Source organism: Sceloporus occidentalis, unplaced genomic scaffold (assembly GCF_023333645.1).
Source record: "Sceloporus occidentalis isolate IW3139 unplaced genomic scaffold, rSceOcc1.0.p SCAF_4, whole genome shotgun sequence".
NCBI classification, from domain to species: domain Eukaryota; kingdom Metazoa; phylum Chordata; class Lepidosauria; order Squamata; family Phrynosomatidae; genus Sceloporus; species Sceloporus occidentalis.
Window position 1 is genome coordinate 87,341,637 of NW_028316984.1, and position 26,257 is coordinate 87,367,893.

General features: G+C 39.9%; 1 protein-coding gene across 1 annotated transcript; it reads right to left on the reverse strand.

The window, feature by feature from the left end:
- Nucleotides 1-2,736: 2,736 nt before the first annotated feature.
- LOC149314266 (acyl-CoA (8-3)-desaturase-like) lies at nt 2,737-24,167 on the reverse strand. The gene is made up of 12 exons (XM_089523417.1): nt 23,946-24,167; nt 22,030-22,140; nt 20,556-20,753; nt 17,163-17,264; nt 12,713-12,841; nt 10,709-10,766; nt 9,522-9,598; nt 8,985-9,082; nt 6,396-6,492; nt 3,782-3,861; nt 3,408-3,533; nt 2,737-2,788 (listed from the first exon to the last, which is right to left on the reverse strand). The coding sequence occupies exons 1-12, from the start codon at nt 24,165-24,167 to the stop codon at nt 2,737-2,739; spliced, it is 1,350 nt and encodes a 449-aa protein (XP_089379543.1).
- Nucleotides 24,168-26,257: the final 2,090 nt, after the last annotated feature.

The following is a 26,257-nucleotide window of genomic DNA, read 5'->3' on the forward strand; positions in this document are numbered from 1 at the left end:
CAGGTCCCTCGCCTGCCATACCCCCTTCGGCTCTCTCTCTGGCTCACCTGGGGCTTCTGGTGCTTCAGGTGGTGGTGGTGCTGATGCTGTGTCTGCGGGTGAGCACAGCAGGGCCTTGGAGGCAGTGGCGGAGCGGGCAAGTAGGATGAGGGAATGCAGGGGCCAAAGAAGGGAGCAAGGCAGGTCGGGGGACCCAGGAGGAGGAGGAGAAGGAGGATGAGGAACACTTTTTAAAAAATAGAATTAATAAAAAAATTGATATATTCATAAAGCAAGTATCTGCTTTACCAATATATTAATTTTTTGATCAATTCAATTTTTAAAAAAGAAAATGAAAAGGCAGCACTAGGGTTTCTCTGGGGAGGGATGGTACACACCACTGTAGCATTTGTCCCTCCCCTCAGAAATAATTGATTCTGATCTGGCATTTCCACTTAGTGGACATGCTTCAGAATTAATTCTTCTGAAAAGTCCCACTTTAAAACTATTGTCAGAAAAACCTGGTTTTTTTGTGTTTGCCCCACTTCATTCCAACTGGAATCGATCAAATGAGGATCGGAAGAGGTTTCAAGTGGGAACGAGGATCATATACCCCGAACCACGATTCAGTGCAAATTGCAATGGGAATGACCCATAGTGGCAAAGGCAAACCTCATCTGAACAAATCTTGCTAAGAAAATCCTGTGATAGGGGACTGAAGGCACACAACAACATATTCAGTAGTGTAAGGGATATGCATTGATCATAAATGTCCCCCAGTCCTGACTTACTGGGCAGCAGCTTCTGCAAATAACTGTCATATCCTGCTTCCAGAAGATGGAAATGGACTCTGACTCAGAGACTGAAGAGACCTGCTGGGACTTGCTACTGGACCAGAGCAGGAGGAGGTTCGAGAGCCACAAGTTTCAGGGACAGGCCAGAATGTAGTACCAGCTCTGGCAGAGAGTCCTGCTCATTGAGATACAGAAGGCAACTCACCCATACCTACCTTCACCAAGCGCAGACAACAAAGGCAGGACTTGAGGAGGTCTCTGAGGAATTATAGAAAGCAGCAGTTAATTAAGCAGCAGCGGAATTGAGCTGTTGTTGTTGTTGTTGTTGTTGTTGTTGTTGTTAACTGCCCTCGAGTCAGTCTCGACCCATGGCAAGACATCTCCAAGACTCTCTGTCCTCCACTGCTCTGCTTAATTCCTGCAAACCCATAAGTGACCTCCTTAATAGAGTCCATCCATCTAGCATGTGGCTTTCCTCTCTTTCTACTTCCCTCCACCATTCCTAGAATTACTGTTTTTTCCAGTGAGTTCTCCCTTCGCATGATGTGCCCAAAGTACAACAGCCTCAGTTTTGTCATCTTGGATTCCAGAGAGATCTCTGGCTTGATCTGCTCTAGGAACCATTTGTTTGTCCTTTTGTCTGTCCATGGGATCCTCAGCACTCTTCTCCAGTCCCTTATCTCAAATGAATTGATTTTCTTCCTATCTTCTTTCTTAACTGGAATAAAATCTGGGAATTTCTGGTCTTAATCTGTCTGGATGTGCCTTCAGTGAATTCAGATCACAGTATTCGTCATCAGCCTCATCACTGAAGTCAACAGCAGCTCTGACCTCTTTCCTTGAAATGAGCCTTGGGTTAGTGGGAAGAAATCACAGCTGCCTTGAGCCTGAGGTACTGGAAGCACTGCAGATAGTCTAATCTAATCCCAAAGGAAAAGTAGCTGGTCTTGACTGACTCCTCCTATGCCAGTGCCCATACTGCTTTGGAAAGTGCTGTTATGGACAGAACAATATAAGAAAAGCATATTTATTTATTTATATTATATTTACAGAAATATTTATAGATATTATTTCTATATCTATATAGTCTTTCTTTCTCTCTCTCTCTCCCCCTCTCCACCCCACCTATTTTCTATTACATTATATATTATGTTATGTTATATTTGTTGTTGTGTGCCTTCAAGTAGTTTCTGATTTATGGTGACCCTAAGGTCAACCTATCATGGAGTTTTCTTGGCACGATTTGTTCAGAGGAGGTCTGCCATTGCCTTCCTCTGAGGCTGAACAACATATTATATTTATATCTATCACCTCTCAGCCCACCAAGGCTACTGAAGTGATGTACAATAGATAAAAACACTCAAAACACTGAATAATTGATTTGGTTTTTTTTTAAACTGACTAAAACTGCTTCGTAAAAATGGTTTTAAAACAGCCAAAGCAGCCACCATCTGGTTTTAAGGACCAAAGGCCTTGTGAAATCACACATCTTAGGTGACTCAGAAGGTCTGGAATTGTCCTGCAATCCCTTGGAAAGGAATTCCACAGTTAGTATTCTGCTACAGAGAAAGCAAGCCTTGTCATGTGTACCCACCATCCTAGCCTTGTAGGATGATGGGACACCTAACAGGGCTTCCACTGAGGCTTTCAAACTGCCTTCTTCGCATGATTTTGAAGCAGAAATAGAACTCACTTGCTTCCTCAGAGGAAGTTCAAAGTGACCTGTCATCAGCAAAGATGCTATTGCTAGAACTGAAAATTTCATATCTCTTTTTCCAGTCATGTCTTCCACTCATAAATCCCCATAGTTTATCACAACAACATGTTGATGCAAGAAAAGATGAGAGATATTAGTTCACAAAGAGTTTGTTATTAAATTGGTCCCATTCTGAGCCACACATTGGCCTCATGAGGTGGAAGAGCAAGGTATAGCATGAGGAGAATGCTGTGGTCTTGCCTCTTTTTATCCATGGAGGTAGGCATCCTCCCAGTACTCCCCTGATTCCTTCAAAGAGCTGCAAAAGAGGGAAAGGGCCTCATTAATCACAGATAGTAATATTGCCTATTACTCTTCAGTATGCTGTTACCTTCTCTCTGTTCTGCCAGGTTTATTTTTAATGTGATAAGGCTCTTAGCCTTCTCTGTCAGAGAGCTCTGATGCCACAACTAACTATAAATCTCAGGATTCCATAGGATGGAGCTATGACAGATAAAGCAGTGACAAACTGCATCAGTTTTGCTGTGTTGCAGCACATTATGTCTACATTTGCCTGAATACCGAGGTCAGTCAGAGGGACCCTCCTTTATCCTCCACCTGTAGTAGGGATATACTATGCGAGGACATGGGAGAGGACCTTCTCAGCTGTGGCACCCAACTGTGGAGTGTCATTCCCTTGGAAGCCTGATTGCTGCAAATGCTGACATCAGTCTGGTTCCAAATTAAAATACAGCCTTTAATTAGTCTGAGAGGCATGACTGATTTGTTCCAGAATGCATATGTACATGATTTAAAACCATTTCAACCTGTTGAAGTTGTGTTAATCTGATAATTGTTTAATATGTGTTTATATTTTTATTGTTTCAGATGTTAAACAAACAAGCCTAGGGGCATCCCTGCTGTTAATAGAAACTTACCGCACAATGTCTGCAAAGGCCGTGAACAGTGACTTGCACTGGTACTTAACACCATGCTTGGCACAGAGGGACTTCACCAGAGGAGCCACCTTCCAATAGTTGTGTCGAGGCATGGTTGGGAAAAGGCTGCAGAAAGGGAAGGCTGGATAGTGTTAGATGAATATTACAGGGCCTTCAGTATGCCTATAGCATTCAGCCTCCTTCAAAGGTCCCTAGCCTTTGTCCTGGCCAGATCTCCCATGTCTATGAAAGCCTGTCCTGGATGCATTCATTCATGCTGTATAATTTATTCAGTCTCAACTTCTGTCTCTCTCTCTCTCTCTGTCTATATATATATATATATATATATATATATATATATATATCATACTCACTGATGTTCAATCTGGAAGTTCAGGTGTCCAGTGTACCAGTCATTGAACCAGGATTGATCCACATTACATGTTGCTGAGAGCTAAAGGAGAATAAAATTTGTTGAATTTCAATCACTTCCTTCATTGCCAACTGTTCATTTTTTATTGTACTTTATGGGTTTTCTAATTTTATGATTACCAAATGAAAGGACATTAAAAAGGTTTTTGCATTTTTAAAGAAAACCTGCTGAGTTTGTGATTCTACCTATAAGTGAAGGATTTGGGTTCAGTTTCCACCTCAGCTGCTTAAACTGCTGAAGAAAAAAGCCACTGTTCAAATGGAAACTAGCTTTTCTCTTTAGACATGATAGAAGCTTGAAGGAAATGTCTGACTCTTTCCCCATTTTTTGTCTGTAGTTATCTATGATCTTGGGGAGCTCCTCCGAATGTACCAACAGGATGACCAGATGTCCTCCTTTTCCAGGACATGTCTTGCACCTAAACCTTCTGTCTAGGAGGGATTCCAAAATGTCCTCAATTTTGAACAGTCCAATGCAAATGTTGAAAGTTTTTTCCCCCTTCATTTCAGAACAGTTGACAAATGAAAGAAATAATTTAAATGTAGATTCAGTCAAGGGTTTGTTGCTGGTAAAGAACAGATTTAAGCATTTGTCTTGTTCAGAGTTCTTTTATATTGCAAGCCAACAAGGCATTTTAATGAAGATAAGTTCAGCAGAAAAATACAGTTGAGTACATAATAAAATACAGTATATCTAATATAGCTGTAAATAAATCATATGAAATTAATTTATATTTATATTTATATTAGTGTTAGCTTTTATTTGGTCATGTCCTACATTTTTCTTAAATGGCCTACATTTTGTGATGCCTTGTCCTCCTTTGTGGTTATGACATCTGGTAACCCTGTGTACCAAGGATTATTATTTTACAGCCATTTATTTATAATTACCCAATTTCTTTACTGCTAGTCACAGGAAGCTGTACATAGTATAGGTGATGGCAAGGAATGTAGTTCAAGGAACATGCTGCCCAACAATATCTTGAAGGCTACACTTTGCCCAACACTAGTATATAAGAAGTAAAATAATTTTTAGAATGAATTATTTTAATTGGCATCTGGAATGTGGATTCAAAGTTGAATCCACATGTAACTTGCTATTTAGTTGAGCAATAAAACTGTAAAGGGAAACCACAATGTTGTCACCATAAGTCTGTGATATTTGCTCAGTCTCAGTCATTGTTGTGTGCCTTCAAGACATTTGCAACTTATGGCAACCCTAAGGTGAACTTACCACGGGGTTTTCTTGGGTAAATCTTGTCAGAGGGGATTTGCCTTTCCCTGAGGCTGAGAGAATGGGACTTGCCAAGGCCACCCAGTGGTTTTCATGTTTGAGCAGGGATTCAAACCCTGGCCTCTAGAGTCATAGTGTAACACACAAACCAAATTGGGCTCTCACTACAAGGGTGGAAATCATGTGGCCCTCCAGATGTTGCTGAAAAGCATCTCCTAATGTTCCTAACCACTTGCTATACTAGTGGATCCAAGCAATATCTGGATGGCTGCATAATTGTCACCATGGTCTTAGAGGGGTAAATAAAAAGTAGTGAAAAATTCGCCACTAAGTATTTGCATTTAAAAAGTAGTATTGCACATTAACTATTTAAAAAACAGTCTGACTTTCCCTCTTTCAATCTCCCCTTTTCCCAATCTCCCTTTCTCATATCAGGTCAGAATGCTTCTGCAAAGATGATTTTACTAGGATCAAGTAATCCTTATTTATAGGCTACATCTGCATATGAGATCTTTCCAAAGATTTCAGTTGCTTTTTCCTCATAAACTAGTTTCCACAGCCATCTGATGCTGCTGTCTCAGGATGTTAAAAGTCCCTTGACTATCTGAGTTGCAGTTGAGAGAGATGATAAGGCAATTATATCTGCATAGATATATATGGTTTATAGTGGTCTACCTTCCCAGCTGGAAACTGCTATCCATTTTAAATAGTTTGGCTGGTTATTGCTTGGATCAGGGATGATTGGCCAAAATAGCTAGGAAGGTAATCAATGTCTCAACAGGAGAAGTGTAGCAACATCAGGTATAGGCACTCTCTTCATAAACTAATACAAAACTCAACAAATGAACCCATATTAGTTTCAGTATGAAATTAATTTGGAAACAGAAACTGTATAGGACTACTATAGCCTCCTCAAACTAATACACTCTAAGGAGCCCTGGTGGTGCAGTGGTTAAATGCTGGTACTACAGTCACAATGTTGTAAGTTTGATCCTAGAGGAGGGCTCCAAGATCCACTCAGCCTTCTTCTATCCTTTCATAGGTCGCTAAAATGAGTGCCCAGCTTGTTGAGGGCAATTCATTTACACATAGCAAACTGCTTAGGGTGTTCTAATTCATTGATAAGCAGTATAGAAATTTACTTGCCATTGCTGTTGCTATTGCTATATAATGTAAGCACCATCATTTAATTTCTCATTTTCATTACAGTTTTCCACATTAATTTCAGATAGGAGAGATTATATTATAAATTGATACATTCCAAAGAGATACTGTTAAAGATATGCAAATTCTATGAACAGTGAGAAATTTCAGAATCTTACCTGGGCAGAGACCCAGTCTAAATTCTGGTCATAATCAATGTTCATTGGAATGTGGTTCATCTGTGAGATCCAGAGAAACCAATTGCTTTCTAGGAACCTGTGCAAACAAAGCAAACAGGAAAACATACTAGCAATTACCATTCAGGCCAACCCCACAAAGTGGGCATTACTTTGCACATATCTGCCCAAGATAAGGCATGTTCATTCTTTGCCCTTTAAACTTAGTAGGCATCTTTCTGTGTGATCAAAAAAAAAGACTTAAAGAGGTTTTCTTAATATGTACACACACACACACACACACACACACACACTGTTGACTGGTTTTGGATTTCAATTAGAGTCTGGAAAAATTATTCTTTGGATTCTGACTTTCAGAATCTCCCAGCCAGCATGTCCAGTAGCTATATGGGAAGGTCCATGTCAAAAATGCAACTGACCAATCTCCATTTAGGTTAACAAGAGATGGAAAACAATTATTTTCTACAGCTGCTTTTAACTAAAACTTTCAAAACATGTTGAGGACAGAAATCTTGTCTTTTTGCTTGAAAGCTAAAAGTGCAATGGCCTCTGTACCAAAATCTCTTCTGTGTTTCACTATGGCTCACATGAACCACAGTGTCTAAATCAAGGCATGTAACAGTACCCTGCTCTGTATTCTGTTTTGGTGAGAATTGTGTTCCATTGAAGAAGCATTCCCACTTGCATTTAAACCGGTTTGTGATTTGCCTTCTCTCCTTATTGGTAAATCGATTCCAAAAGGTCTGTCGTTCCCACTGCGAAAGCTGATCTTTTCATTATCCCCTTGTAATCGCTTCATTGCACTGCTTCAAAATGCATGTCAATCATCTGTGCATTATTGGTGACATAAGTGGCAACCCAGGCTTGGGAACTATATATCTATATCTATATCTTTATCTATATCCATATCTATATCTCTAAATTGATAAAACATTTGATTCATTGGTTTTGCAACTACTTGCCTCATTGATTGCAAGTAGTTGCAAAAGCAATACATCGAATCTTCTATCAATTTTATTTTTTTAAAAAATAATAATAATGGGCCCTTAGGTCACTTCACAAGCACAAAGGCAGCTCTGGGGGGGGGGGGGGGTATTAGATCTACCAAAAACTGAGGAGGGAAGGTAAACACCCCTCTGCCATTAGTCCCTCCCCTCCAGAATGATGCAATTCAGATCCGTTGTTCCCACTTGTTGAACACACTTCAGAATCGATTCTTTTCAAAAGAACTGCCAAAGAACTAGTGTCTAGAAAGAGTTGGCTTTTTGCATTTGCCTCGCTTCATTGCGATTGAAACCAATCACAGTAGGTTCAGAACTAGTTTCAACTGGGAATGACAGTCATATAACCCAATCAGCAACTCCCTTTAAATTGTAGTGGGGACGTAGCCTGACAAGATCAAACATGCTTGAAGAAAGGTGGTCAAGGTGAGAAAAGGTCTAGAAAGCAAGTTCTTTAAGAAACAGCTGGGAGCGTTGGGTATATTTAGTCTGAAGAAAAGAAAACAAAGAGATGATGTGACAGCCACCTTTAAGAAGCTTTGTTTTCTGCTGCTCCAGAGGGTTGGATGCAAAGCAGTGGATTCAAATTACAAGAAAGGAGATTCTGACTAAACATTAGGAAGAACTGCCTGACAAAAAGAACTATTTGTGACTGGAATAACTTATTTGGGATGTGGCAGACTCTCCTTCATTGGAAATTTAAAAACCAATGTTAGTCAGGGGTACTTTACAGTAGTTTTCTCACTGCATTCCCACACTGACCTGTTTAGACAATGCCCCAAATGGGCAGAACCCAAGTCCCATCAGCACTCCAGGGCAATCCTCCAAAGTGAAAAGAGTCCCTGTTTGCTCCAAATCAGGTTGGAAACTCCAGAGAATTCCCAGGCCATGCTGACTGTACACCAGTGTGGTGATGGGTGAGGAGCGTCAATAGGTCACCAAAAAAGATCAGAAGAAAGCGTCCTGGGTCAGGTGAGCTGTTGACCCATGGAAATGTGCAGACAGTGCTGCCAGTATTGGCCCATTTTGAGTGCCAGTTGTGCAGGCAGCTCATCCTTCCCACAGATCCAGAAACCCCAAAATTAAGCTGGGGTTTTCTGTTAGTCTGGCCATGGCCATACAAACAAACAAATTTATACATTGTGTAGAACAGCAGCAGTCAGAGGAAGGTAGAGACAGAAAGGATATTTGAAAATATTCAAATGGTAGATGAAAAATAGGTTTCCTGATGTCAGTAAACTCTGATGAAGAGAACACTGGAAGGATGAGAATCTTTGTAGCTGAAGATACATTCTTTATGAAAGTGGATTGTTTGTGCAGAAAACAAGGCAGCATGACTTTCTGTACAGCAAAGAACATTTCTGAGGAGAAAATGCCGTTTTCTGTGCAAAAAGACCTCATGCTTTTCTTTTTGTACCAAATACCTCCATATTTGTAAATAGTCATTGAATACTGTACAAGAACTTTCTTACAGCAATGAGTAAGGTGGTAAAATGTTTCTCATGTTGCTTATGAGAATGAAATTTATGAGGATTTACATTCCTGGAGGAATGTTTTCCATGACTCTTACCTGGCTAACCAGTAAAGTGCCATGAAACTCTTAAATCCCATTAAAGGAACATACATGAGACAGACGCGGATATTGTAGATCAAAATGAAAGCAAGCTCCTGTCAAGAAAAATAAAGGTGTTAAGGAGGGGGGGAAATCCAACCCAAACAGACAAACAAATCAAAATACAAAGAAAAATGGTTGCAATCTCCTTTGTTGATTTTGGATCTACTAACTGTACAGAAGGGAGTAATTGGGATCACTCTTAAAGCCATGATGCAACATGACAAGGAGCAATGGAGAATATCTATGTATTGCTCAAGCATTAAAGACTTCTCCCTCACACTTTCAAACCTCAGCCCTCTGGAGCAATTTGAGGGTGCATGAAAGGCTGCAAGGGAGAGGACAATCCTTCTATCAGCAGTGTCTGCTTTAGGTGGTGGGCAGATACAATCAGACAAACAACAACTTGGCATCTTTTTTCCCATTTCCTCCTGCCCTGGTCCCCGAATTTACATATCTAAAGGAAGAACAATTGCAACTCTGCACATTACTTACAATCCATTTCTTCCTTTGAATTGTGTAACGGAATATAAGCAGTTGGATGTAAATTGTGAAGGTCAGTGGAGCCAAGACTGTGGTGAAAATAAAATATATAAAAGAAGAAAAATATACACATGAGAGCTTTTTTTCCATTGGAGTTTATCAGACAAGGGAAATTGGAAGTATAATCCAAAGGCAATCCGAACGCAATCATGGGGTTTAATGTTATTGTGTGATAGACTACCACACGCAATTTCGGGCAATGGGAAGTCAGTCCGAATGCAATCATGGGGTTTCACGTTATTGCGTGATAGGCTACCACAAGCAATTTCGTATTTTCGGGCAATGGGAAGTCAGTTCGAACACAATTCGAATTCACGTAAATTCATTGAACTAGAGAATTCACATGAATGAGTTCTGGCCCCACTTTCTTTTCATTCGAAATTAAGAAAAATTCCTCACGTGTGATAAACTCCATTGCAAATCATGTTTTTCAAATGAAGAGATAGATACCTGAGAAAAAAGTACTTTCCCTGGTAATACTAGCAAATGAACTTTCCTCTAGTATCCCATCTTTACATCAGATCATCCACTTCATATTCTTACTCTGTACCACAACATGTAATTCAGTTGTTCTTGCTATTATGTATGTCCAGGTTGACTCTGACTTATGGCAACCCTCTGTATCACATGGGGAAAATTGGAGGTTTAAAGAGCCATTATTCCATGAAAATCACATGATCAGGTGAAAGATTTTCACACGATGTCACAATTATAGATCCATTATCCTGAAAATTATCAGGCAATAAACAGCACCAAATCATTGATTGGGAAATCCTGTGAATGATTTGTTGCTGTTTATTGCCTGGTTATTCCCAGGATAATGGCTCTTTAATCGGGATGTGTGTGAAAATCTTCCTGCAATCGCAGGATAATGGCTCTTTAAACCCCCGATTCCCCCTTCCCCAATTTTCCCCTGTGTGATAAACTCCATAGGGTTCTCTTGGCAAAATATATTCTGAAGAGGTTTATAATTGCCTTCCTCTTAGGCTGAGATGATGTGACTTGCCCAAGGTCAGCCAGTTGGTACAATATTCAAACATCCGGTAGCTCCATATTATATCTTAATCTATCAATGTGGCATTACTGTAGTTGACAAATTCCAAATTTAGAATCTTGTGCACAATGCCAGAAACACTCACAGCAGAAATATTTGTGCTGGTACTGATAAGGCATGTATTTCTTTTTCTTCTTTCCAAGCTGTGAAGGACAGAAGAGAAAACAACAGTTAAGCTATTGATTATAGCCCTGTTCTGGCAACTAATAGTATTACAATTGGTCATAACCTCTCCAGCCACCTTTACAGGGAAGGTCTGAAGCAGCAGCATAGTTCCATAGCTCTGTTCTTCTGATAAGGGAGGGATTCTCTAAAGCACATGCAACTCTGGAGACATCTCTGGTAAAATGCAATTGTATTTCTACTCCAGACTCCCCTGTAAATCTGAAAAGGTTAGGAGTGGAGAGGGTGGGATTACAGCACTGGTCAATGTTCCTCTCCACGCTTAGAATAATGAAACACTGGAAAAGGCCTTCTATGAATTCCGCATTGGACCACAGTTGCCAATTCTCACTTTTTCTAACACAAATTGCCTTGCGTTCTTATACTACTGTAACAGAGTAATCAATGTGAAAGGGCTCTGAGTCTTTCAGTAACTCACACTTGTTGGAGACTAACAGGCAAAGATGCAGGTTGAAAATGCTGAGACCCTAGAAAATCCGAAAAGTATCTGCCCGGAGTTATAAGAATGGGTTTGTTGTTTTTTTGTCAATTTAGACCCGTTTTTCCTCATGATATCTGTGTTGGAGGGTGAATCTACATTGTCCATGGAGTATCTGTATCAAGCATGCACATAAATGTCAGTTGTTTTATGGGAGGTGGAGGTCCAGTTTTTTAATTACAGCTCTCCAGTTATCAGCTGAAGTGTTTCACAGACAAAGCAATATAGAAACAGGTTTTGGTGTAACTGTCAATGAAATAGAAGCATTCTATTTCTCTGTTCTTTAGAGGAGAAGAAGTTCTGGTAAGTTGTGAATAGATAGATAAAAAGAAAAAGTAGAAAAGGAGATGAGATGCTAGAAATGGAAGGGTATATCAGCTGACCTGCTGCTGCCTGACCTACTAAGCTTTCTCCTATCCCTCTTTATAAGTTATCAAGTTGTTGACCAGTAAAATGTATTATTGTTGTTTGTAATATTTTGTAATGGTCACTGTGGCTTATACAATTTTTTTTTTGTTGTTGAGAGAAAGTAGAAAGTAGCAACAAATAGTTCTATGGGCCCTTCCCAAGATGAGCCAGTGGGAAATGATCTGACAAAATTGCAAAATTGGACCACCATGACCTTTGTACAGTTAAGTCTCCTCAGGCATCATCAACCAAAAATGTACTAAACTATCAATTGCTAAGAAATATTATTTGTCATCAAGCCCTCCTGGGGATAATAAAAGCTGTCTTCAATTTGTCTTATGCATGCTTACTTGGAAGCAAGTTGCATTCAACATGGAGAAAGGATGTAAGAGTCTTTCCTTGTAGGAGCCTTCATGTTTAAGGATGTTTTGCAGGGATGAGACGAATATTTGAAAATATTCAAGAAATGCTTGAAAAAATGTGCTTCTTGAGCATCAGGAAATCCTGAAGAAAAGAATCCTGGTCTGATGAATATCTTCACACTTCAGAGCTTATTCTGAACAAAATTCAAACATGACTTTTAAAATTAGAAAACAGCACTTTCTCTACAAGAAGCAGCATTTTGTGTGTTGTAAAAATGCTGTTTTCTGCACAAAAGAGCCATGAGTGAATTTTGTACAGTCTTGTATAGTGGGAAGAAAATTGCTAAAATTATTTGTTGGTTTCTTAGAGAACAAAATTACTGAAGGATTGCATCCCTCCAAATTTCCCTTCCCCCTGCAAGTAGCTGCAATTAGCCAACATTTATTACAACCTATCTGCTAATGTTAACCCTCCCGCCAAAACAGTTCCAAGGTGAACCTGACCTGATCGAATAGTGTAAATTGTCCTGTAGTAGGAGGAAAGCTGTATGATACAACTAGCATGGTTCCTTTCTTCCCTTCTAATCAGCTTGTTGAGTACGGGCAAGGATTTCTTTACCTATCATGGATTCCCATTGGTAGCCATTTGTTTACTCACCTCCACAGAGAGTGGCTTCCCTAGGGTGAACAGGAGTGGGTGCATGTTGAGATCTGGATCCTTCCGGAAGCAGTTGGGTTTGGCATGGTGTTGGTTGTGCATATGGTTCCACTGGCTTGCTGGTCCACCCTTTATATTAAATGATGGGGGGGGGGGGGGAAACACACATTTCATTTTGCTTGTGAACAAGCACATCACTTGTACTCCTTCCCATAGCCTATAGAACATAGCAGTAAATAAATAAATGTCTCAGTTCTGATTGTGGTTTCTGACAAGATGAAATCAAATTAGACAACTCCACCCAGGGTGGCCAAATTAAAGACAGCAGGGTCCCCGCAACTTCAATAGTGGTATAAGCTGGAGCGTTTCAGTCGCTGTGCATCATGCAAATTACATCTGTTAAAATTCCTTCTTTTGCACAACTCTGGAAGGTATAGGAGTCTTGACTGCACCTACACCAAGTCACCTGACTCCACCTCTCTGGGACCAAAATCTGTCAGAAGGTTCCCTTCATTACAGGTGGTATGCTATTCTTATATGTTCAGGCCCTGAAATGGGTCAATGTGAAAGTAAATGATATACTGGGCTAATGAATGTGGTACATTTATTGGGTTAAGACAATTAGTTTGAAGTAAAAAACATTGTCTTATGCTCAAGTCTGGGCATTTAGCCAATGTCATTGTCAATAAATCATAGAATCATAGAGTTGGAAGAGACCAAAAGTCCAAGCTGCTGCCATGCAAGAAGACACAATCAAAACACTCCTGACAGATGGCCATCCAACCTCTGTTTTAACACATCCAAAGAAGGAGACTCCATCACACTCCAAGGGAGTGTGTTCCACTGTTGAACAGCTCTTACTGTCAGGAAGTTTTTCCTAATGTTGAGGTGGAATCTCTTCCTGAAGCTTGCATCCATTGTTCTGCGTCCTGTTTTCTAGAGCAGCAGAAAACTAGCTTCTTCCATCTTCAACATGACATCCCTTCAAATATTTAACATCTCTTAACCTTCTCCTACCCAGGTTAAACATACCCAGCTTCCTAAGTGGCTCATCATAGAGTATGGCTTCCAGACCTTTCACCATTTTGGTCACCCTCCTCTAGACATGCTCCAGCTTGTCCATATTGTTTTTCAATTGTGGTGCCCAGAACTGGTCACAGTATTCCAGGTGGGCCTGACCAAAGCAGAAAAGAGTGGTACTATTACTTCCCTCTAGACACTATACTTCTATTGATGCAACTTAGGATCACACTGGGTTTTTAGCTGCTGCACCACACTGTTGATTCATGTTCAACTTGTGGTGTACTAGGACTCCAAGATCCTTTTCAGAGAAGGAAAACCAGAAACTGGCCACATTAAATTTAGTCTTGCAATGACTTGAGTCATGACAGAAGATAGCCAGAACAGGAGACCCCAATAAGGATTCCTCCCTGATTGGTAGAAATACAAGATCAAAAGCAAAATAGGAGGCAGATTCCATGTGCTGACAGATGGTTATTTCTTTATTTTCATATTACTTTAAGAAGCCTCAATGTGCTTTGGACTCTATCAAAATTGGCCCCCTTCAGGTGCTACACTATAAAATATAAATAAAACTCCATTAAATACTGGTATATTAACCCAGATAACACAGATAGAGAGGCCAAAATGCATTGTTTGTTTGTTTTTTAAAGATAATAAAGAATGGACTATCAGCACATGGAGCCTATCTCCTATTCTGCTTTTGTTCATATATGTGCTTTTCAGATCTTTCCTTTGGAGATACAAGATTGCCAGATATCCTGGCATAAAGCCATACAAAAGTTTCTGTAAAATGGCAGGCTGATGAGGAGATAAAGAGGGGCTAGACACGGCAAGAAACAAAATCCCAACAAAGAGAAAGGAAGTATTCTATTGCTTCTGACAGCTGCTATTCTATTACTGCCTCTCAGGCTCTCTCCTAAACTGAAAATCCTACCTTGAAAATGCTGGTGACTGATAGATCGTCCTTTTTGGAAACTGAGCTAGGCTATATGCCTTATCTGACAGATGACTGGAAATGAGTATAAAGTCTTCTACAGATGAATGTATAGAGCTACCTCTTAGCAACATATAACAAATTCCTTTTTGAAGTGTATAAATTCCTTAATAGATGGTATATACATAGGGATATCCTTAGACCATATAGGTTTATGCTCTATAATCACCTATAGTAAATGCTGATATATATTGACTGGATTATCTAAATAAAGAGCCTCCTACTTATTTTGCTATCATTAAATATCCTGAATCCCAATATTAAGAGAGTCCCAGGCTGCTGCTACACTCCAGAATTAATGCAGTTTGACACCACTTTAACTGTAAATCCTATGGAATCCTGGGATTTGTTGTTTGTTGGGGCACCAGAGCTCTCTGACAGATTTGTAGTCTCACAAAACTACAAATCCCAGAATTTTGTAGCACTGAACCATGGCAGCTAAACTGGTGTCAAAACTGCATTAATTCTGTAGTGCAGATGCATCCTTAAAGGATCTTGGCCTGTCTGTTTGGACAATACCGTTGTTTACGAATTGAAAGCTGTGGTGATGGGAAGGTGGACTACAGAGAACTTCAAATAATCGCAGGATAACTGACAACATGGCAAAGGACCTTCAAGTCCTCAGAAAAAGAGTTATGGGTGGGGAACTGTAGTTGTTTCACCTTTCCTTTCATTGCAGACAAGTTTCTACCAGCAGTGATTCCTTCCTTGGCAAGCTTCCAACCTAGGCTAGTTATGTGATACTAATTTGTGTGCAAGAGACACAAAAGCTTATAAACACTCTTTTGTTTCCTTTTGGCAAGAAGGAGAATGTGTCATCTATCTCATTTAGTTATATGTAAGCATTATAGAAGAACCCAGATCACAAAGCCCCACCCAAAGACACAATAGGAGCTTCTGAAGAATAACTCAAGAATGCTGAGTGATTGGGAATATCAAGGGTGCTCATTGTTTTATTTTATTTTATTTTATTTTATTCATGCTCTGCCCTTTGTCCAGTTATGGTCACGAGGCAACTCACAACAAAGATTAAAACACAATTTAGATTTTAAATGACCATTATGTTCAAAGACTTTTTTCAATAAATACGTTATCCTATTTTTTTAAAAAAAAGCACAAATGTAAGAGTTTTAAACCATTTAAAAACCTAATAATGAGAATAAAAGTGCAGCACCCTCCTTAAAAAATCTTCCTACAAAAACCAGTTAATAATTAAAAGTCTGTCTAAATAAAAAGTCTTTGCCTGCCATCTTGCGGAAGGTCAGAGAAGGGGCCAGATTATCCTCCTATAGAAGGAAGAAGCACAGCCTGGAAACAGTCACTGAGAAGAACCTCGCCAAATGCTCCTGAGACAGTGGTGGGACAGGGGGAAAGTCCTCCCTTGAGAAGCTCATAAACTAGGGGGTGGGCAACTTGCCAGCTTCCAGATGTTGCTAGACAACAACTCCCATCAGGCCTACCCAGAAAAGTCAATGGTCACCCTGGCTGTCCCATTCAAATGCAGACAAATATACAACATACACTGAAAAAAGACAACTCAACAAAGGAGTACAGTTGGCCGGCCAGATCTACAAATTCTGCATCCATGGATTCAACCATCTATGACTTGAAAATATTCAGAAGAAAGAGGAGGAGGACGAGGAGGAGGAGGAGGAGGAGAAGAAAAAGAGAAGAAGGAGAAGCCGCTGCCGCCCAAAGGCAGACCTTGATTTTGCCATTTTTATATAAAGGACACAATTTTACTAACCCATTGTATATAATGAGAGTTGAGAGTCCATGGATATTCATATCCATGGAGTATGGGGTGGGTTTGGCCCTGGAACCAAATCCTAGCAGAAATCAATAACAATGAGAACAACACTGAATGCTATGGGTTTTTTTTTTTTAATGCTATGGCAAGTAGGTAAGTCCTCCTTTAATGGAGATAGCAGGAAGCTTAATAAGATGCTCTAGGAGAATAAATGACTGTGATAACCAATTCTTTGTTAGCAATTATTTCTGTCTAGACACCCAATTTTTCTTTCTTTCCCCTGCTGAATCAAAGTACACACACATCTCCCTTACTAGCAAAGTAGTGCAATGCAATGCAACAGCACTGTTGTGGAGATGTTTAGGCTACTGTTGGTGTGGTTTGCAGCCATGAAATCATTACTGTAGCCTTAGACCTAAATTGTAGGCCTAAACTGACAGTCTGTTCCTTTTTGAGCAAGTTTGTGCCTGCTCAGTAAACATTAGGGGTTTTCTGTTTTGGAGCTTCATGTGAAATGGTGTGTGTGTGTGTGTGTTACTTTCATTTCATTCCAATTCTAACAGAACTCAGCAACATTAATTCTAGGCAAATTTCCTAGTGCACTATATATGTCCGTGCCACTGTCATCACCATCTTGAAGAACAAACCCCAGGCATGGTCCTTCTTCAAGAGCAGACCCTTACCTTAAGCACTCCCATTACAAAAAAGTGAGCCAGTCTATTCCACTTGGTCTTCTCAAAGACTGAAATGTGCCCAAAATCATGCTGAAGAAACCCATACTGGATCTGGAAGAAGAAAAACAATGACAACATAAGGTGATATGTTCTTTTCCTTGGTGGTATGGAAGAAGTGGTTCTTCCCCAAGCACAGCTTTTTTTTCTTGAGAAGAGAAACACTAGCTATCTTACAGATACTGCAAATTGTCTATTTTCCTCTCCCCTCATTAGTAGATTTTTTGTACAGAAACATGGGAATCTTCTCTATAAACATTATTGAATCCCAGGGACTATCAAGGGTGAAGAAAGGCTTGTCTTTTTCCTGCAGAGCCATTTGTTCATTCCTGTTACAATGGGGACAATAACATCTTTGTTTACTATATTTAACTACAACAGATGAAAGATAAAATCCCTTCCCCAAACCCATTGTTTCTGCAAATTCTTCATCAGCATAACCCTTAGTTACTATGCCCTGTTGCTGCAATTCAGCTTTGAACTCTATTTATATGTAATGTAAACAACTATGTGTTTTTGTAATCTACTACAGTCTCTTCCTCCTCATCCCTCCCCTTTTCACATTTTAGAATATAAACTGTTCAGGGTGGGGACCAATCTTCTCACACTATGTAAAGTAATATGAACACTGCTGAACACCATATATTCTCTTTCTGCACTGGAAGAAACACATGCCAAGTCAACTTCCTAATAAGAGGCTCTAAGCACTTTAGAGGCCCTGAGCACTTAAAAGATTTTGGTGCCCCCATATATATCTAAATCAAAATATAAATAAACCGTAAAATAAATATTTAAAGCCCTCCAAATTTGGAGACCTCCCCCCAAGGCTGGCAACATTGTACTGAGTGCTGCTGCACTCTCTCTCAATGGATGACTGAATAGGAAAGCTGACTATGTGGCAATTTACCAGTTACCAAGTTTTAATTCTGATGTATTCCCAAGATTAATGTATACCATTAACCTCTATTATTACTCTTTTATTATCTTTATTTTATATGTATATATGTATGTTTGTATGTAATTTTTAAATTTATTATGTGAGACTTTTTTGTGGAAACTGATTCAGCTGCACCATTTGCAGCTTTGCACCATATAGTCAATGGAGTTTCACTGCGGAAAAGTGGTATAGAAATAAATTTTATTATTATTATTATTATTATTAATCACACGGGAGGAATTTCTCTTAATTTCGAATGAAGAGAAAGTGGGGCCAGAACATATTCATGTGAATTCGCTAGTTCAGTGAATTTACGTGAATTTGAATTGCATTCGAACTGATTTCCCATTCTGCGAAAATAGCTTGCCATTGCCTGAAATTGCATGTGGTAGTCTATCACACAATAATGTAAAACCTCATGATTGTGTTCGGATTGCCATTGGATTATACTTCCAATTTCCCTTGTTTGATAAACTCCCATGGTAAATCTGGTGATGGAAAATTTCTGTAGTGCTCCCCTTCCCTTTTCAAAGTCTATATGGCATTGCAGAATGAGATCATTTGGAGTTGAGAGCTGTGTCATCAATACAATAAAAGATGAAGCCATCCAGTAGCAGTTGTTGCCTCCAATTTCAGTGGAGGAATCCACTCTAAGATTTTGCCTGAACTTTAAAGAAGTTTTCAAAAGTGCTGAACCTATTTTGGATAGCTCCTTTAAAATTGAGATTAAAACTTGGTGAAGATACTTCATTCAACTGAAATGGAAACTACCAGCTGCATATAACTCTTTCTCTCCTGTATATAGGATTCAAGAGAGTCAGTAGAAAATGTGGAGGCAGTGATGGGCTATATAACTGTATTGACTCCCCTTCCCCCCTTTTTTAGTTCTTCTAGGGAGGGCCTTCTCTTTGCCCTACCATCCTCACAGGGTCATTCTGAAAAGGCAATATGAGCTGACTTGATTGGTAATTTTCAGTGACTGTGTCAGGTGTACTTCACAGGCAGCCTTACAGATCTCTAGGAGAGGAGTACAAGAGAGGACCTTTCTGGTAGCTCCTCCCTAGCTCTCGCATTTCCTTCGTTGGAGTTTATCACATGCAATTTTAATACCGACCCGGGCATGGGATGGGATCAGGCAAGGCCCCAAATGGAATATTGTGTCCAATTCTGGGCATCACAATTTTAAAAGGACATTGAGAAACTGGAGCGTGTCCAAAGGAGAGCGACTAAAATGGTGAAGGGTCTAGAAACCATGCCCTATGAGGAATGACTTAGGGAGCTAAGAGAAGGTTAAGAGGTGATATGATAGCCCTGTTTAAATATTTGAAGGGATGTTGTATTGAGGAGGGAGCTAGCTTATTTTCTGTTGCTCCAGAGAGTAGGACCAAGAGCAATGGGTGCAAACTACAGGAAAAGAGATTCTACCTCAACATTAGGAGGAACTTCCTGACAGTAAGAGCTGTTCGACAGTGGATCACACTAACTCGTATAGTAGTGGAGTCTCCTTCCCTAGAGTTCTTTAAACAGAGGCTGGATGGCCATCTGTCGGGGATGCTTTGATTGAGATTTCCTGCATGGCAGGGGGTTGGACTGGATGGCCCTTGTGGTCTCTTCCAACTCTATGATTCTATGATGTTACTGCAAGCAAAATTGCTGCTGCACTGCTGCCCGACCATCACCCATTCTCTAGCAGTGCTCTGGCAGCCGATTTTGATATACAGAAGCTTTCTGTAGAATCAAAATTGGCTACCAGAGCACTTCTGGAGGACAGGTGATGGTCGAGCAGCAGTGCAGCAGCAATTTTGCATGTGGTAACATCAATTTTAACCCGTTCCAGCTCTATCCTGTCCTGTTCCCAGGTTGGCATTAAAACTGCATGCAATAAACTACCTAGAGAGATTAGGCTGGTTCCCTCATTGCTGTCCTTCTGTTGGCATACATCCCCAACTTGGATGTAATCTTTACTACCTATGCTCCATACAGGAACCCTGTAACCATACAGGAACCCCGTAACCTTTTGACAGGCTTGCAAATCCCATCTACTTTCCACCTGAATTGAGATCACATGCCAAACTGCTTAAAATGTTATGACAATGAAAATAATGCAATAATGTCCTGTTGAAACAAAAATTGGAGAGAAAGTGTGTATGAACAAAGTTCCAAACCCAACTGAGGCTGTAGTGCTGAACAACAACCTTATGTACACCAGCACCTGCCTACATTAGGGCTTCTTCTGGTCTCCTTTCCCAGCCAGTGAAACTGCAACTGTGTCATCACTAAGATGGAGCATATCACGTCACCTTGCCTCTACCCACAAAATTACTCCACAGAACATCATGGGGTACCAGTTTTTGAAGTGCTGAAAGTTACTCCATAAGCCACTTACAGCTATCACATGAATATATTACCTGTGCGATGGTGAACAGTGCTACAGCTGTAAGAAAGGGCACCCAGGATTTTCCAAAGTACCAGATAGTGAGCCAGGCTGCTATGTCTAACAAAAAAGCATGCAGAAACATGAAGATGAAGAAGGGGTAATTGGACTTTAGGAATCCCATCTTCTTCAGTGTTGCATGCAGCTCATGAAAATCATTTATCAGCATTTCCTGTGAGAAGAGACAACAATAAAATTCTTCATTTTTTTCAGTATTGACTTGGATTGTCAGGATCATCATAAAAGCAACGAAGAAACTGAGCTAACTGGGAAATAGGCAGACCAGAAAGTCTCATTTAACTCAGTGTCCAACAGGCAGATGTGTGAAATGTTCTTTCTACTGTACTTCTCAGTAACAGTGGAAGCCTTTGTAACTGGTATTGTATATGAGACAGCTGTGGGCTGTATTCTGATTACCTGAAATATTCTTCAATGTGCTTGCTCTATCTTTTAGTACAATGGGCCCTTCGTATCTGCTAGGGTTTGGTACCAGTCCCTCCCCCCATGGATGCCAAAATCCATGGATGCTCAAGTCTCAGTATATAGAATGGCATAGTAAAATGGTGAGCCTTATATAAAATGGGATGCAGTGGCTTAGGGGTTAAGAAGCCAATTCTGATGATTGGAAATTCAGAAGGTTGGCAGTTCGAAGCCTGGGTGCTGCATGATGGGGTGAGCTCCTCTCACTAGTCCCAGTTTCTGCAAAACTAGCAGTTTGAAAGCATGTAAATGCAAGTAGATAGATAGGTACCACGTCTCAGAGGGAAGGTAACAGCATGTGGTGCAGTCATGCTGGCCACATGACAACCAGAGCAGTCCTCAGACAACACTGGCTCTTCTGTTTAAAAACTGAGATGGGCACTGCCCCTTACAGTCAGTTACAATGAGACATTCATGTCAAGGGTCTACCTTTACCCTTACCTTTACATAAAATGGCAAAATCAAGGCTAGCTTTTTGGAATTTGTATTTTTTAAAAAATATTTTCAAGCTGTGAATGGGTGAATCTGTGGATGAAGAATCAATTGGCATGGAGGGCTGACTGTATTAATAGAATCTAACTGCAAGGGAGGGGGATCCTACACACAGGGTCATTCATACCAGCAAGTTGATTATAAGTGTTTGAAGACTGTACTTGCAAAGCAGTGTATCTTCCCTATATATGTGAGACAATCTCTCTTTATGAAGGTCTTTTAACTGGGCCATGCTTTGTAAATCACCATCATTATGTTTTAACTGTTTTTAAAACTAATAATTGCTTCTTAAATAAAAATATTAATTGAATTACTATTTGAATATAATTATTGATTTTATTGGTTTTCAAATGTTGTATTATGCCTTGTTTTAACTATATTCTGTTTTATTTTTTTAATATGAATCATGTTGTATCTCATATTGGAATACAAAATAAATAAATAAATAAATGGTAAGGTGTGGGGGAGGGACTTACATTTTTGGTGGGCTCACAGCTGGGCTGATCAGGTGCCAGTTCTCCAATTAGCAGTGAATGTAAGTATTTCCTGACTTGGTCTTCATCCTTGTGGAAAGCTGTGAAGGCATCCTAAGAAACACACAACAACACTGAGTATGAAAGGGAGATGACCACTATGCTGATGTAATGGATATCGTTAGTCAAATAAATTCATTTCTATCAAAAGGATAAAAAGAGGGATATGTGGGCAAACATAAATGAGGGCAGAACATTTCCAGGGATGTGAGTGTGGGATTCTGGAGGTTCCTTGGATGGCTGGATTGGAGGTTCAAAGAGAGAAGGTAAAATGAGAGCTGTTTAGGTGAAGGAAACCTCACTTGCTTTGTTTTTTTTCTAGTTATTGATGTCATTCTTGTTTGAACTGAGATAAGCTGCCTTCATATCAGTGTTGAGAGGCACTATATACATGTTTTTACCAAATAAATGTCACATGGTTTTAATTCATTATTTTCAAAACAGAAGGGCTGCTTTTCTCCAAAGCTCTGCTTTGCCATTAGGTTAAAGGAGACAGTGGAGTTTATCAGACAAGGGAAATTGGAAGTATAATCCAATGGCAATCTGAACACAATCATGGGTTTTAACATTATTGCATGATAGACTACCACATGCAATTTCAGGCAATGGGAAGTCAGTCTGAACGCAAACATGAGGTTTCACATTATTGCGTGATAGACTACCACACTCATTTTCGGGCAATGGCAAACTATTTTCGGGCAATGGGAAGTCAGTTCGAATATAATTCGAATTCACGTAAATTCGCTGAACTAGCGAATTCACGTGAATGTGTTCTGGCCCCACTTCCTTTTTATTTGAAATTAAGAGAAATTCCTCCCGTGTGATAAACTCCAGTGGCATGACCTCTCTTCTACAACACCTATCCTAGATCACAGAGTTTCAATAACTATCACCCTGGTACACATCTGTCCTTTGTAAGCATGGAAATGGCACACATGATGGCACTTTCTTCTACATGGCTTCCAGACTGCCTTACTCTGCTGCAGACAAATGTTATGGCCCTTACCAGAAGTTCTCAGTTACAAGGAACCAAGCAATGTTTCACTGCAACACTATAACATTTATTTCTTGTAAACAAATCATAGGATTATAAGGCATTATGTATAGAGATGTAAATAGGTGGGCCTTTAAAGTATCCAGATGAAATTCCAAGCGTATTTTAAAAGAAAATAAGTTTTCTTAGAACTCAGCAAAAAGTACAAAACAAACACACAATGATCCAAAAATCAAATAAAACTTGAATTCCAGTGGTGTTACTAAAAATATCTTGACTTCTTAAAAAATATCCAGATATTCTTTCCCAAGGTGAAATCCTCAAATCCAGAAAATTCATATTTTTTCTTTTTTAAAACCCAAGTTACACTTGTGCATACTGTTGGACTGCTCTCATCTCCTGGAAGTCAATATATTTCTGTAGTCAGTGTGCTGTAGCCAATTACATACCCCTTTCTGTCACTGAAAGTAGGTTTTATAGACTACTGTTTTGGATTCCATGCTTAAATACAGCTTCTCTCAACAACCTGTTTCTTCCAAAATGAAATTTTCTGTCCTTCAGTTCTTTCCTTCTTTCTCCTTTATATTGGCAATATACTCATGTGTTACAGAAAATTGTCCATTGGACACCATGAATGACCACATGAAGCTGCCTTATAACAGATCATTGTCCATTTAGCCTGGGTCTGAAGATACCAAGAAGGTACCAAGCAGAGACCTTTTCAAAGTCAGCCACCTAACATCCTTGGAGATAATTGTAGGCACCAGAGCTTGAACCTGAAGTATCATCATGTATGCACAGCATAACTGATGTCACAGAATTATGAGTCTTTCCAGCTTTTACAGTCCCCACAGTAAGATCTCACCGTTGCATCTTGTCCTGCATAGTGGCTGATGACACGTGTGCCCCCAGGGTGCAGCAGATGGAAGCGACTGATATCATAGACTTTCCTGCTGATGACAAGCCACTTGTCTTCCTTAGAGTTTCCCTTGCCTGAGTGGAGTCCTATCTCCTCCCAGGTAAACAGCTGTCCAACATCTGGGCCAGGTTCTGGCTTTCCAACATTAACACCTGATTGTGGAGGCATTTTCAGTGCCAACAGAGTGCCAGGGAAGGAAGGTTCAAAACAGCTACCCTGCTGCTCCTCTATCCAGTGGAAATGTGTAGGGATTGTGCTTTTCCATTCTACCCTTTGTCTGACAGCTTTATATATACTTGTAGCTGCAACCCACACCATAATTTCTTAGAGCTCTAGTGCTCCAGGCATTCTCCTTTAAAGCTGTCTCCTCCTGCTGCCCTTTGCCTGTGCTTCATTTCCACCCCAAGGTTTTAGGAGTCTCCATTCTCTCAAGTCTGCTCTTGCTTCTTTTTCTCAGACCTTATTGCTAGGTAAACAAACATAGTATTTATTGGGTATTCTGAATGAGCTATTCCATAGCGTACATTAGTGTATAAAGCCACATACCTTTCTGGGGATGTGTACATTGTGCAAGAACCACTGCTGTCCTGTGACAGAAACTTGGCTTCCAGTGACATTATTAAGACAATCAGTCGCTTTTATAGTGTATCACAATAAGCACTTTTTAAATAATAAATGTCTGGAGTTCCTTCAGCATTGGCTTGCATACACACCTTTTGATACCTTAGATCCCTATTTTATCCTTTCCAATTTGCAAGTCTTTCATCATCTCATCTCACCTTATTTTTCTCTCAATAAAAGCTTCTGTAAGGAAGCTACTGTGTTATATTTGGAACCCTGGCCCAGAATTAGTCTATTTACAAACACATGAGGATGCATTTTGGACCTACAAAGTTATGTTGCCAATGTGCCATTCTCTGGTTGGTGCAAGGAGGAAGTCACACAACTCAGGACATAGCCAAGCTACCCAGATGATCTTAAGGGAGCAGGGATGTGGCTGAACTGAAACTATATTCGGAAACATCATTCTGACAAGCCAGCATGAGCTGACTTGATCTGTAATTTTGGGTGAATGTGTTAGGTGTACTCCATTGTCAGCCTTACAAATCTCTAGGAGAGGACATTTGTAGAAAAGATCTACAAGTGTGATGAACTATTATGCGTAAGCAACAATTTTCAGCATCATGGGATAGCACTCATGGCTAATAGTGTATTTGGAATAACTTGCAGCCCAGAGTAGTAGGATAGAATAACATATATAACAATTCTGGCTCTCTGATGTGCTTAGTTTAGAAATATTCTTTTTGAGAACTCTAGACATGTGAAGATTGTGCCCAGCCTTCATCAGAAAAAAAAGGAAAAATGATTTCCTGCAAGCAATTAAGACAGAATTAATTTGATGCAGAAAAACAGAGAGAAAGAAATACTATATAGTGTCAGCAGCTGCCAATTGGATGTGTTTCAGCTCGCTTCCTCAACTAGGGTCCAAAACACACTGCAGAAGTAATCCAATTTGAGACCGCTTTAACTGCCCTGGTTCACTGCTAGGAAATTCTGGGAACTGTAGTTTTCTGAGACATTAAGCCTTCTCTGTTAGAGAGCTCTGGCACCACCACAAACTACAATTCCAAGGATTCCCTAACACTGAGCCTGGGTAGTTAAAGAGGTCTTGAATTGGATTATTTCTGCAGTGTGTTTTGGACCTATGATATCTTCTGTAGAATATTAAATACGTTCTTGCAATCACACTAAAAATAATGATGTGAGACAGTGATGGTGACAACGTTCAGGATACAACTTTATTAAATTACAGTCATTCCTCCCAATTTACAGACTTGGAGTCTGCCGTCTCAATTATTCACAGATGGCAAGCGGGGAGGGGCAAAATGGTGTGTTTGCCCAGGTGCACACTACCATTCAAGTCAATGGGGCTTAGATATGTGTGATTTTCTGGATTCATGGGTGTGTGTGTCTGGAATGGATACCCGATGAATTGAAAGGGATGACTGTAGTTCCAAAAAGATCTACCCAAAAGATCTACAATTGTGAGAGTTGTATGAACTTTTCTATTAGCACTAATGTAGGTAAAGCCCTTCCCCAGCCATCAGTCTGGATACGGACTGACTATCCTTAAATTCTTGGCTACATTTTTAGGTGCTTAGAGGTGCCCTCCTGCATCACTTTCCCTCTTTCACACTATACAATTATGGCAATTTGATTTTAACTGTTATGGATCTATCCTAAAGAACCCTGGTATT